Source organism: Anopheles bellator, chromosome X (genome assembly GCF_943735745.2).
Source record: "Anopheles bellator chromosome X, idAnoBellAS_SP24_06.2, whole genome shotgun sequence".
NCBI classification, from domain to species: Eukaryota; Metazoa; Arthropoda; class Insecta; order Diptera; family Culicidae; genus Anopheles; species Anopheles bellator.
In genome coordinates this window covers 1,978,852-1,992,011 of record NC_071287.1, presented here as the reverse complement: position 1 = coordinate 1,992,011, position 13,160 = coordinate 1,978,852, and the positions used below count along the sequence as shown (strand labels likewise).

The 13,160-nt window shown below is 57.2% G+C and overlaps 1 protein-coding gene across 1 annotated transcript in view; it reads left to right on the top strand.

Annotated features, from left to right (window-relative positions):
* The first annotated feature begins 823 nt into the window (after positions 1 to 823).
* The window catches only part of LOC131213258 (homeobox protein B-H1-like), a 34,143-nt gene continuing 21,806 nt past the window's right edge, over positions 824 to 13,160 (top strand). Inside the window, exons 1-2 of the mRNA XM_058207268.1 lie at positions 824 to 1,115; positions 1,440 to 1,532. Of these exons, the coding sequence (XP_058063251.1) occupies positions 824 to 1,115; positions 1,440 to 1,532 (385 nt within the window). The remainder of the gene's footprint in view (positions 1,116 to 1,439; positions 1,533 to 13,160) is intronic.

Sequence of the window (13,160 nt, the reverse complement as noted above, 5' to 3'; positions counted from 1 at the left end):
GCCACCGGCCAATGGCGGTGTGCCGTACGCACACAGCCACCGACGGAGAGGGTCTAGCGGGGTCTCGCTCTGTCTGCCGGAGGTCCCTGTCCCGCCCTCCGCTTGCGTGCGGAGCGTCTGTTCACGGTCGCCGCGGCGGGCCCGGCGCCGGCCAGTGTACGTTTAGCGCTGCTCGCTGTAACATGTCCGCGCTCGCGTGACGTGACGTCCCGTGCGATCCTGTGAAGCGCGCCCACCACGACGACGACGACGTAAGAGCCCTCCCCATACACACGCAGTGCATTTTCCAGTGTCCTTGCGTGCGTGCGTGCGTCCCGCCGTGAACGCAGTGCGTGAAACCGTGCCGAAGAACCGCGGGGTGGAGCCGGCCGGCCGGCCTCTCGCCTCTCGCCGACCTCCGATCCGATCCGATCCGATCACTCATCACTCAACCTCAGGACATCGCTGCTGCCGCTGCCGCCAACGCTACCGCCAACGAGCCAAACCACCGACCGTGCGTGCGTGCGTGACATTGTGCTCTAGTGTGTGTGTGTGCGTGTTGCAGTGTGTGTGAGTGCCCCTTGAGTGCTCTTGTTTTTCTTCCCTCGTGGCTCGTGGATCCTTGTGCCCCATCCGTGCTGCGTGCTGCGTGTGCGTTGTGAGAATTTTGCGCCGTTGGGTTTCCCCCCCCCCCCCCCCCTTGGGGGGGCCCCCCCCCGGTCCCGAAACGGCCGCCAAGATCGTGCTCCAGTGGCACTTCCCGGGCGAAAGCCCCTTCGAGCTCAGCAAGATTAGCGGTCTCTCGGACATCGTCGGGCCAGGGCCAGGACAGGGCACCGCCGGGATGACGGTGCCGGTGCAGCGCAACTCGATGGCCGTCCTGCAGCCGCCGCGGTCACGGTTCATGATCACCGACATCCTGGCCGGCAGCCAGGACGTGGTGGTGGGGCCCCCGGGCCGCCCGACCGCCGGCAGTGGGCCGTCGCCGCCCGCCACCACCACCACGACGGCGGCGACGATGGCGGGCCCCGGCAACGGGAGCGGTAGCACCAACGGTAGCGAGGGCCGCACCACACCGAGCCCCGGGCCGCGTGACCTCAGCGCCGCCGGCGGCGCCGGAGCGACCGTCGCCGGCGGTGGGCCGCTCGGCGGGCTGCAGCAGCAGCCACAACACCACAATCAACACCACCACCACCTGGCCCCGACGACGCCGACGCCACCGCCGCCGCCGCCGCCGCCGTCGGGTCTGCCGGCGCTCCCGCTGCCCCTGGCGTCCCATCTGGCCAACCACCAGCAACACCTACACCTCCACCAGCAGCAGCAGCAACAGCAACATCCGCATCACCACCAGCAGCATCATCTGGGCGGGTTGCACCCGCACCAGCACCCCCACCACCACCACCACCACCTCCACCACCATCACCAGCAGCAGCAACAGCAGCAGCAGCAACAGCAGGGCCCTCACCACCACCTCCTCGACGAGCACGACCACGAACCGGACAGTGACAGTGACGACAGCTGCCCGATGGACAGCTCCAGCGTGTGCAGTAACGGTGAGTCCTGCCTGTCCTGAGTGAACCTGTGTCGAGGTCTGCCTAGGTGCCAGGAGGTCCAGGAGCGCAAAAGTTCAATGAGCGCCCCAAAAATCACTTCTTTGGCGAGAACAGGACATGATACAACGCAGCTCCCTGAGGAGCCTGAGAAACTAGTGGTCCTTGGTCCGGGTTAGGCAAGGGTTGCTAGAGTATCCGGTTCGGAAAAGCTTCGGCTCTTGCCACTCCGCCACTCCTAATAGGCCTTTACACGTTTGACTTCACGCTTGACACTCACATTTGAAGCTTATTAAATCCGCGCTGGCTGGCTGCTGGCTGCTTTGCTGACTTTTAATTAATGTTTAATTTATTGACAATCGCGCCCGCAACCGCGGGGGCGTTTTTTTGTTTTGGGTGGTGAAGAGTCTGTTAGGAATCAAGATCCCGTAACCTCCCGGCCGGCCCATCGGCCGGCTGGGCGGGCGATGGAGCGCGAAAGGAGAAATTTTCGGTCATTAACGGGTGTCTTGGTGCTGTGGCTGAAGGGTGCTGGAGGGAAGCAGCAGTAGCGAGGGAAGGGTGTGCGAAAACTCCGAGCCGTGTGCTGGAAGTGGGGGGGGCGCCCCCTCATTGATCGGAGGATGGCTGGAGCCCTTAGCGTCCTTGGTCCCAACATAATGGGTTCTTCGCCCGGGAAGGAACTGCGAACCCGGGCCGGGCCGGAGAGCGTAGGGGGTTCGTCTAGGCCCCCTACCCCACCTCCGCCGCCCCATGATTGATTTCTGGCCCTCCCCACCTCCTCCCAGGCGCCCTCATGATCGCCCTCATCCGCGCCGCGTTCGTCTGATTCCGATCAATTTTGGGATCGGATCGAATGCCTCCTTACTCGGCATCGGCACACTATGAGAAACTTGGCAAAAATGTATGGCAGGCCAAGAAACTTTCAATCTTTTGCTAGATTGCCGTGAGCCGTGCTTTGAGTTGCTGTTTAGCTTCCTTCTGTTCATGCAATATTTCACGCATATTTTCAAAGTGAACGTTAGAGCCGTAAATTTCGGCATGTTTTTGTTTGCTATCCCAAAAATATGGATAGTTTTTCGACAGCGGATCAGACTTTGACAAAGATGGCAATAGGGAGGAGAACGAAAAGGAAACGGAAAAATCAGAGCAAAATCAAACGAACTGTCATTTCACTGACTGGAGCACTGACGGAATTTGTCACGCAAAAGCTGGCTAGTGTGGACGCTAGCATAGCAAAAAACGTGTAGGAAAAACTCATAGTGTGGACGAAGCGTTAGACGCCCCCAATCTTGTGGGCCTCCCCACAGCCTCCTCCGTGGTGGTGTGTTGCAGAGGAAACGACTAATCATTGGAAGTGTGACGATCGCGGCGGCGGGTCCATTACGCATGATGCTACCTTAATTGTTGTACATCCCATTTTTGTGGTCTGGTTTCGTTCCTTCGAGGATGCGAGTTTGGAGGTGGTAAGTGTAAGTTCTCGAATCGAATCCCGGTTCGGTTGTCCAGACAACCTGCCCGGACCCTATCTGATTGGATGCGGTTTGACCGAGAACCGGAGTGGTTGAGTTCTTCTCCGTGTTTTGGTTACAGTTTATTATCAGGACTTGGGGAATTAATTCATTCGATGAGTCTATTGTCCATCGTTAGCTAGCTACTTTGTCCCTTTTTGTCAGGCGATTTACGGATTCCGCGTCGACTTATCTCGTCTTTAGAAGCGATCTCCAATCAGAGATTCATTTTTCAATGGATCAACGAAGCGCCAACAGCTGGTGAATACGGTGCGTCGGGGCAACAATTCCCATCGGGACTTTTTCGAGTTGTCATGTGGAAAAATCAGTTCATCGAGGGCGATAGGTCGGGGCCATAAATAATTTCATTCAGTTTGAAAAACTCATACTACACCACACCTTTCATATCCCACCACCAGCTGTCTGTTTCGCTTTGGTTGCAAAGGACCGAAACAAAACAAAGGACACAAAATGTGGCTCTCAGGCGATGGAAAAGTGTCGTTAGATGCGCACTGACAGTAGCTGTCAAACACATATTTCTTTAAAATAAAACTGTGACATTTAGTGAGGAACCTGCATCCGAGTTCCAGAGTTCAGAGTCTAGAAACCAACCAGACAGAGCAGCTGTGCTAAGCTGTCACCGCCGACCCCCGAGAGATTTCTAGACCCCCTTTTGATCGTCCGGGACCCGGACCGGAACTCCTACCGAAGAACGTGAAGAACTGGAGTGAGTGTGGTGAGAAAGAAACTCCGTAACGCTGAGGTTAATGATGGTGGCTCACCGTGTGTGTGCGGTCGCTTCCGGAACCGATTGGGATTATTAGCTCCCCCGGATCCACACAGGAACACAGGAACCTAATTGGGTTATTGTGTTGCCAAGTGAGCCAGCAAAGGTGTGCGCGAAACAATTATCGCGAACATAGGCGTGAGCAAACAGGGCAACGGTGCGACTTGTGCGATAACCGGTGGCCTCCTGGCCTCTGGGCTCCCATAAAACCGAGAGGGCATTAAAGCACACCCGCACCCCGTGTCTGTGTTTCTATTGTTCTTCTTCGCCTTCTTCTTCGCCTTGTGGTTGCTCCGTTCGCCACTCACCTGGCGCCCTGGGTTTTTCGGGTATTTAATAATATTTCAGAGCGGCGCGCGCGCTTCGCTTTCATGCATTCTTCCGGGCCCGGGTCGCAGGTTTCACCCCAGACCCCCCACCGCCCCCCACCCCTCCCCTTTCTATCCAGCGCGCCTTCCACTATCTCTTAGGCCGCTTGTCAATTATTTATCATTTTTAGTTGAATTCTTTATTTCCGTCGGCCAATGATACGCTCATTAATTTGTGGAGTGTTAACCGCTCCATGTTCCGGTTCCGTGTGCGTCTGTGTGCGTCTGTGTGCATGTGAGTGTGGCCGCCCGTATCTTGATCGGTTTCTCGGCCCGGCTCTTTCGCTCTCCGTTCGATTTCGGTTTCCTATCTCCGATCCGACTCCGTCTTTGGCCGGATTTTTTCGGGATCGGCTTTTCCACCGTCATTTGGCCACCTTGCTGGAAGGGGGTGGGGGGAAGGGGAGGGTGTGATAAGCGTGGTGCAAAAGGCGTAATCGTAAAAGAATAATAGTAAAAATAATAGTAAGTAAAAAAAAAACAAAAAGCTTAAAATAATAATGGAAAACTCTGGAAAATGATCCGCTTTTCCTGTCACACCCCCCACATCCTCCTTAAGGGGGGCCCGTGGTGCCCCCGCGTGAGGTTCAGCGTTTGTGGGTCATTCCGCCACCCGCTCACCCTCCCCCCAAAGGCTCGAACAGCGGGCGCCAAGCGGGAAGAGAAAACCCAAACAAAACAAAACTCACCTCGCACCTCGCACCTCGGACATGAATGTTTCATGTCCGGAACCCCCCCCCCCCCCTTGGGCCCAAGCTCGCCCTGGCCGCGCGTGGAAATTGGTGGGGAAAGTTCGCGAGCCGCGGTGCAGCCCCTCTCGGGCGGGTGGCTCTCGGGTGGTGATGGTGGCCAGTGACCTTGGCCTCCGGTCCGGTTCCGGTCCGTTGATTCCCCCTCCCTCCGCGCTCGGGAAATTTGAGGGCTGTGAGGGGACAGGCGAGCTCTCTCTCTCTCTCTCTGTCAATCGGGGTCTCGGGGGGTCGGCCATCTTGGTGACGATCGCCGTCAGTCGATAGATCAATCGAGGATCGAACCCGGATCGGATAAAGGACGTAGCCAAAGGCACCAAAGGATATCACATCCTGCCCACACACGCGCGCATCCCAACAGGATCAACTGGGAGTCAAATCTAGGAGACGTTACAGGACACGAATTTTGAATCAGCAGATCACCCGGAAAAAGGATAAGGGGGTGTGGGGTGGGAGGCGATCAGGACGGTGCGTGTGTGTGCGTGTGTGTGTGTGCGTGTGTTCGCAATCAATCGCAGCCCTTCAATCAACCTCCACGGGGCGCCCGGAGCGGTGCGGCAGGACACGCCGCGGAGGTCCGATGGGTCGATTGCCGCGAGCCAGCACCCACCGCCACCACCACCGCAGCCACCTCGCACAGGTGAGTCCAGCCACCTTCACCCCCCGCCCCCCCATCACTGCACTCTGCTCGGATTGAAGGCTTGCCAAAAAGGATTCATTTTGGTTTTCGCACCGTACCGTGCCTCTTGCTGTGGTGTTGCTCCTTCACACCGAATGATAGCCCCCGCACCCTCACCCCCGCATAGCATGGGTTGAAGGTCCTGGCGGCGAGGTTCTTTTTCGTGCCGCTGCGACATCAATCTTCGGAGTGCGCCCACGTCGAGAGTATGGCGCCGGAGGTCGGTTACCCTTTTTCGCGTTATGCAATTACACCTCCCCCCTCACCCACAGCCACCCTCAGCCACCACCCCCAGCCAGCCGATGGAGGGAGTTTCGGTGTCAGCAATCCGTGGAGGCTCACCTCACTTCCTGTGGCAAGGTGGCGCCCACGTCTCCGTGTGTGTATGCGTGTGTGTGTGTGTGTGTGTGTGGTAAACCACGTGGCACTGGGGAGGGGGGTGTGTGTGTGATTAATTGCAACAACACCTGGGCATCCCCCAACGCCCACGGATTCATTACACCTCATCCAGGGGGGGTCGGGAGGGTGGCGGGGTGGTGCTTGTCGGAAGCGTTCGCGAATAGCGTGCGGGTAGGGGTAGTGGAGGGGTGGGGTGAGGGGGTTGGGGGGTGCTGCGTCTGGGGCTCCTTTATAGCACAGGACAAATTAATGAAATGAAACCATCGGCACTGGAGCAAATTCGTCGCTCTCTCTCTCTCTCTCTCTTTCTCCCTCTCTCTCTACCTCTTTCTCCCTCTCTCTCTCTCTCTCTCTCTTCCACTCACGTTCGGCCCGGAAATCGCCCGGGATGGGGATGCACTTTCTTCCTAGTCGCCGCCGCTGAGTTGCAGGAAAATTGCCAATGGCTTGTGGGTGGGTGGCTTGGGTTGGGCGTTGGGTGAGGTGGTCAGTTAATTCTGGTGCACTGAAGCACACTGCTTCAGTATGCTTCTCCCTGCAGCAACAACAACAACAAAGTGTCAGAAGTTAACAGTTGATACCGACCGCCGTCAATCCCGACCCGAATCGAACGTAGGCTCGGAGGTGCGTTCGGGGGGGGCGGTGGGGTTGTACTGGTGTTATGTTCCTGCACCCCTATCCCTCCTCCTGCCACCCACCCCCACCCCAGGAGGCATTCCGTGAGAGAGAGAGAGAGAGAGATAGAGAGCGATCGCCACACATTCGCGCGTGGCCGCGGTGCGCGCGTTGTATGAAAATACATTTTTTCACGGTTCGTTAGCCGCCCGGGTTCGGGTGGGGGGTGGGTGGTAGGGGGTAGCGGGGACCCCCCCTTCCCCTTTCCCCCCACCTACCGCCATCCTGGCGTGCCATGGTCACCCGGCGAGAGCGACAGAGAGCGCGCACACGCAACGCACATTTTCCAGGTGGCGGAAAACAAAACCCAAAGAGCGAGAGAGAGAGAGCGGGAGAGAGGGGGTGATTGGGTGTGTGGAATCTTGTGTTGCGGGGGGGTGGGGGGGCGGCGCACACATAAAGTCGTTAGGCATTAAAACGGAGGCAGTGTAATCGCTGCTCCTGCCGGCTGGCTGGCTGGTTCGGCGGGAAGGTGTTCGGGTGGATGGAAAGGCATTTGTTTGGCACCCCTGCCCCCCCCCCCCCCCCACCCCTGTGCCTTGCTACCCACCGGGAGCCACGATTTTCACCGTCCACCGCGCGCACTCGCTCGGCCGGCCATCGAATTAACATTTTATAATCATAATTTCGTTTATAAATATGTTGTCTATGTATATATATATATAATATTTATATAGAAGAGTGTAGGTATAGATATATATGTATATTTGTGTGTGTGTGTGTGTATGCCCATGCTCATGCCCCTGACCACCACCCCTCATCCCCTCCAGTTCCCCACCTACGCCCCAGCGCGATCTTTTTCTCGACGCCAGCTCGCAGTTCGGGGTGCCTGTCGGTGGCGAAACTCGAGCAAAATATATTCTCCCCCCCCCCCCCCACACCTTGTTTCCTCACCCACCAAGAGAGAAGGGAGGGCGGCAAACGCGGGGGGTACCAGGTTCAGATTTCTATTCTTCCGATTCCGATTCTATTTCTTGCCGATTTTCGGGGGGCCACGCACGCCACTGTTGCTGCTGGCTGCTGGCTGGCTGGCTGCTATCGTTAGTATTATTGTTATTGCGGTTGTTAGACCCCCCCTCCCTCCGCAACCCCCCAACTTGCGTCGGCGTCGGGGAGGTAATGGAATATTTTGATTGCCATAATCGCCTCGGCTCGGCCTCTTTCTTTGCCTTTCCTTTTCTTGCCCCCTTTTCTGTGCGAGGAATTACTATATAAACATTGTTAATTGCGGCGCGTTTTTGTTGCTTCTTCCTGCCTCTCTCTCTCTCGCCTGCCCCCCTGATGCGCGTTGATGGGTTGATGAAGCATAATGTGCGCGCGTTGCGCAAGCGGAAGCGCCAGAGTTATCTCTCTATCCACACGCGACCGAGCTCCTGCCAAAGATGAACCACTTCCTTGTGGTGGTTGTTGTTGTGATTTGTTTTTGGCACGCAAATGTGTGGCGCATGTTACAAAATGTGTGACCCTCTTCCGTGGCTCCTTCCCTTCCCTTGCTTTGTTGCAGAAGGCTATTGTTTCAGACGGGTGAGGCGCTCGCTAATTAGGCGGCGCCGTTAAACGATCCCCCCCAGGGGCCAAACTCGAAACGCTAACCGATTATGCGACGGCCGACGGCGAGTATGTTGACCGAGTGAGCGCACCCTTCTCTCTCTCTCTCTCATACACACACGAACAGAGCGACGAGTGGACGACGGCCACCGAAATCCCTCCTTCGAAGCCACCGGCCGGGCCGCGAGGAATTTAATAATAATAATCGGGAGCAACAACAATGGTAGCAGCAGCAGGCGCGCAACAATGAAGAGCGGGAAGCGGGGAGAGAAACGGGGGAAGGGAAGAAAAAAAAACGTATCATGCCGAACCGGTGCCCACAACCACCACCACCCCATTAACGAATATTATTTCACAATTATTGCGCGCGCGCTCTCTGCTCGGAACCCCCCCGAAAACTGCGCCGTAAAACTGCCACCACCGTCGCTGCTGCTGCTGCTCGTTAGCGCTTAGCCCCCCCCCCCCCCCCCTCCCTCCCTTCCGGGCTATCGACAATAAATTCACACTCTCTTCCAGCCACCCAGCATAATCGCGATCCCGGGCAACAAGCGACGAACCCCCGGGCCCGGGCCCCGACGGCTTCAGAAAAGTGGAGCGGAATGGCCAGCGCGCGATGGCTGCCCCAGAGGGTAGAGCGGCCGGGGGAGGGGGTGGAGGCCGAGGGGGGGGGCCTTAAAAACACCAGCCGGAATGTGTTGATGTGACAATCGTTAACCGGTTAATGGGTAATGGACGCTCGGGATGCCGGTGCCGGCCCCGGTGCCGGCTTCCCGTTCCGTTTCACTGCCCCCCACCCAAGAGTGCGCGGGCTGCGTGGCTGAACGGCGGGTGGATGAGAAGGAACGAAATGGGTGCTTCCCAGCAGCAGCAGGGGCACCGAATCGGAACTAAATACGATAACTTATTTGAAGCGGCAAAGCTTCGGCTTCGAGGGCCCCTCGGTACGAAGGAGCGACCGTGGAACGGGGTGCCTTCGCTCTCTGCTGTGTTTCTTTGTTTGCCGTGTTTCTTCGCCTTCTTCCCCGTGTTCGGCGCGCGATGCATCGCCGGCCGCGTTTGTTAGCAAATTTGCCAAAATGCATCACCCAGCACTCTCGCTCTCGCTGCATCCCGGAGCTAGAGTTCCGGTTCCTCTCCCCCCTCTCTCTCTCTCTCTCTGCGCGTCTGAAGGTTAATTACTGACGCCGACCGATCACCCACCGAGCCACCCACCTAATGATCGGCCCAAAAAGGCATCGCGCTGACGCCGCTCTAATATTGCGGCGGCGATGGACGGGAACGCGGGACGAGGGAGGAGGCATCATTAGAGGCCCGGGTCGAACCGGGAAGAACGGAAGCGTTGGCCGTTTGCGGCCCGCTTGCTTTCGGCCGGTCTGACGCGCGCCCTCGTTTACTTCGTGGGGCTTCCCGCTTACGCCGACGTTTAAGTCTTTTGTCCGATAATTGGTCCGCAGCGCGGCCCCAGCGGCTCCGTTGCGTTCGGGGCTTTTTTCGCACGAAAGCTCCCACTCGAGCTGCCCCCCACCCGCTCCCCCCCGCTCCACCCCCACCATCCCCTCCCACCCCGTGGGTGAGTGAGTGGTTGTTGCAGGTGCAAGATATTTTCGCTGCCTCCAGAAAGGATGCTACAGCACGGGAGGACACCACACTGCGGTATGTGTGTGCGTGTGCGTTTGCACATCAAACGTGGTCTCTCCTTTCCCTTTCCCAAGGGGCCTACTTCCCGCTTGCCCTTGCTTTATAATTGACTATTTGCCGGCCCTGCGAGCGCGTATGTCAATATTCGAGCGGCTATTCGATCGGGAATCAATCATACTTTTCACTCTCCACACCCTCCCCCCCTACTCCTGCGAGGCACCAATACAAACAGGCACATCACACGACACTAATCACTTAATCTGTTTCCCTCTCCGTGGCTCTGCGTGGAAACCCGTTTCGGTGCGGTGCCGTTCGCCTCTTTCGCCTTCTTTCGTGTGTGCGCGCCCGTGTGTGTGTGTGTGTGAACGAAGGATAATCGATTATCGAAGCGAACGCGGTCGGGCTGCGGGCCACGGGTTCGAGAGCTTTAAATCGTTAAATGGTTTTCTCGTAGTTGACAGTTTGATAGGATTACGGCACACGGCGGACACGGCACAGCACTGGGGCGGGTCGGTGAGGGGGGGAGGGGGGTTAGGGGGGGAGGAACGTTCGATAATGAGAACGAGCGCGGCCCCGGGTCTCGGGCTGGCCGGGAGAATAAACAGATCCGATCGGCTCAACTCGATCACCCCCCCCTTACACCTCCCGAAAAAGGACCGTAGGTGGGTGGTTCGGGGGTGGGGGGACGGTGGGAAGTGCCGTGCGCAGCGTGTGGTGACAAATGAGAGAGAGAGAGGGGGCGAGATCTGATAGATATTTTCGACCCGCTGATTTATGATCAGTGCCGAGGGGGTGACCGAGCTTCGAGTTTCGGAAAACCGAACCCGTGACGTCACCGGCGGAAACGGCTCGTCAGAGAAAGGGAGAGAGAGAGAGAGAAATAGGAAAAGAGAGAGAGAGAGCGATTGCGGCTCCTAATTGATTATGTGCTAATGGAATCGTTAGGCTCGACAGCTTAACATATTTGCTGCTGGCCCCGGGGCCCGTTGCGGTGCGGGGGATCGCTTCGGGGTCGCTTCAGCTCCCCCCCTTCCTCCGCCTCCCCCCCCTGCCCCCCGCAAGACAGCCGCTGTCAAAACTCGTTCCGCGCAAACCGCTCCGGACCCCGGCCTCATTTCAATCGACCTGGACCCGCCTGGTGGAGGCGGGTGGGGGAGGGGGGTGGGGGGGGGGGGGGGTCACCAGTCTCTCAATCATCATCATTCAATCCGCCCGCCAGGGATTCGGAGTGATCCCGGGCGTGAGGCGTGAGAAACGTTTAAAGCCCACGACGTCCACGATCGGTGGGCGCGCGCGGGGAGGTGTGAATCCTGGCGCGGGGAGGGATTTGTTTCCAGTTTGACACGATTTCGGGAAAAACAAACCCATCGCATCAGGACGCGATCAAAGCGGTACCGTCCGACCGACCACGACCACGGTTCGGCTCTGCGGCTCTAACATGAGGACGAGCCTATGCTACGAGCAGCTGATTGGCATCAGGAATAAAGTCTGAAGCTCCCAAGCAAAAAGGGACGATGGTGGGTGGGAACAAACACTACGCGAGCTCGAGGAACACAGGGTGCGATACCCTGTAAATTATTGAAATTATAAATTGAAAATAAGAGAATTAGAGTATGGAATGTCCTGTACCTAGAAACCGTACCGGATGGAGATGATGCTAATAATTGGGCGTTTAATGGCAGGATAGCGATTATCAAAATCCTACTCAACGACTGTTACTGTCTGTGTTTTGGTTACTGTTAATAAGGAATTCCACCTGCTTACGGTTACTGCTAGGAATTAATTGAGTTTTAATGTTTAATACGGAAAATTGGGGAAGCCCACGAAAGTCCCCAGAACGGAAAAGCAATCCTCGCCGGGCTGACCTTTGATTTCGGTTTTTTCTTTACCCCTTTTACGCACGCAATCGATTATGATCGGGACCCGATTCGCGCCCCCGGTTTGTGGGTCGATCAACGCACGCGCTTCAATTATGCAAGCCATGGTTTGTGGACTTCCGGTTTTGTGGTTTCGTTTCCTCCAGCAAGGCTCCAGCAGCTGCTCAGTCAGCTCCAGCCAGCTCCAGTGTGATTCCGCCTACACCTGGTCTGGCTGTGGTCAGGCTGTCAGGACTCGGTTGGAAGGTCCTGACGGAGGTCTAGGGCTCAATGCTCGAGAATCAATTACCTGAGATTCCGCTCCGTAGCACCGGTAGGACTCGCGGCGCTCTTTTAATTGCAAGGGTGCATTCTACTCGACCGTCGATGCAGTCAGATTCGACAGCAGGAGGGCTCTCTCTCGCCCCTTGCGCCCTTGCCCTCTGTCTCTTTTTCTCCCCCCCTGTCGCTCATTACCCAACGATTAGTTGGATTAAACGCGATTAGTTCGGCCGGCTTCGGCGCGGGCGTTGAGCAAATGTTTGACGGGTGTACCAGCTAACGAGCTGATCACCTTCAACGCCTTCGCGCCTGTGTATGTGTGCGATAATGACACCAACCATAACGGTACCCCCCTCCCCCCCTCGGCCTCCTCCCCGTCGGCTGATCGTCGATTAACCCGCTCACAGGGTGACAATTGTTGGTGGAACGCTCGATAGGCTCGATATGCATTGTGGGCTCATCATCATTGTTAAGCATCGGTGTCCGGTGTTTAACACACATCGGTACTCCCCCCCACCCCCCGCTGCAGCCCTCATCCCCCCCCTCCACCGGATTTCAGGAGTAACGAAACGAACTGATGGTCACCCGTTACTTTTGGGAAGCGTTCTGCGAGGCTGTCGTTTTCGGGAAGGAGCTCCCCCCCCCACCCGTGCCGTGCAGCTGGCACGGGTTGAGCGCCTTGCGGTCGCTCACCACCACTACAGCCCCTTCCCCCCTTCCTATCAGCACAACAGGGGGGGGTTTTGATTTAATTAGCCACCGACAGGTGCGGTTATTTTTTGCCAGTGTTGCTGGTGCTCACCTTGTAATTATTGTCAGTCCCCCCCCCTCGCTGCCTGAATCCTATGCAGCACACACACACAAGCGCAACGGTTGAACGCATAACATATAAAGAGTCGATGTCGATGCTATCGGCCCGTTCCCAGCTCACACTCGGCTCTCGGGCACTTAATTAGGGTGACGGGGGGGCATTGGGATTCCGCGGAAGCGGAAGTGGCGAAAAAGTGTCATTAGAACGGTCGGGCCTGTGTGCGTGTCCGTGTGTTGGTGAGGTGAGGTGAGGGAAACACAATCGTGTAATGGCGCGCACGTCACCCTGGTGCCGGTGGCGGCTTTCTTTTCATTTCAATTTAATTGGT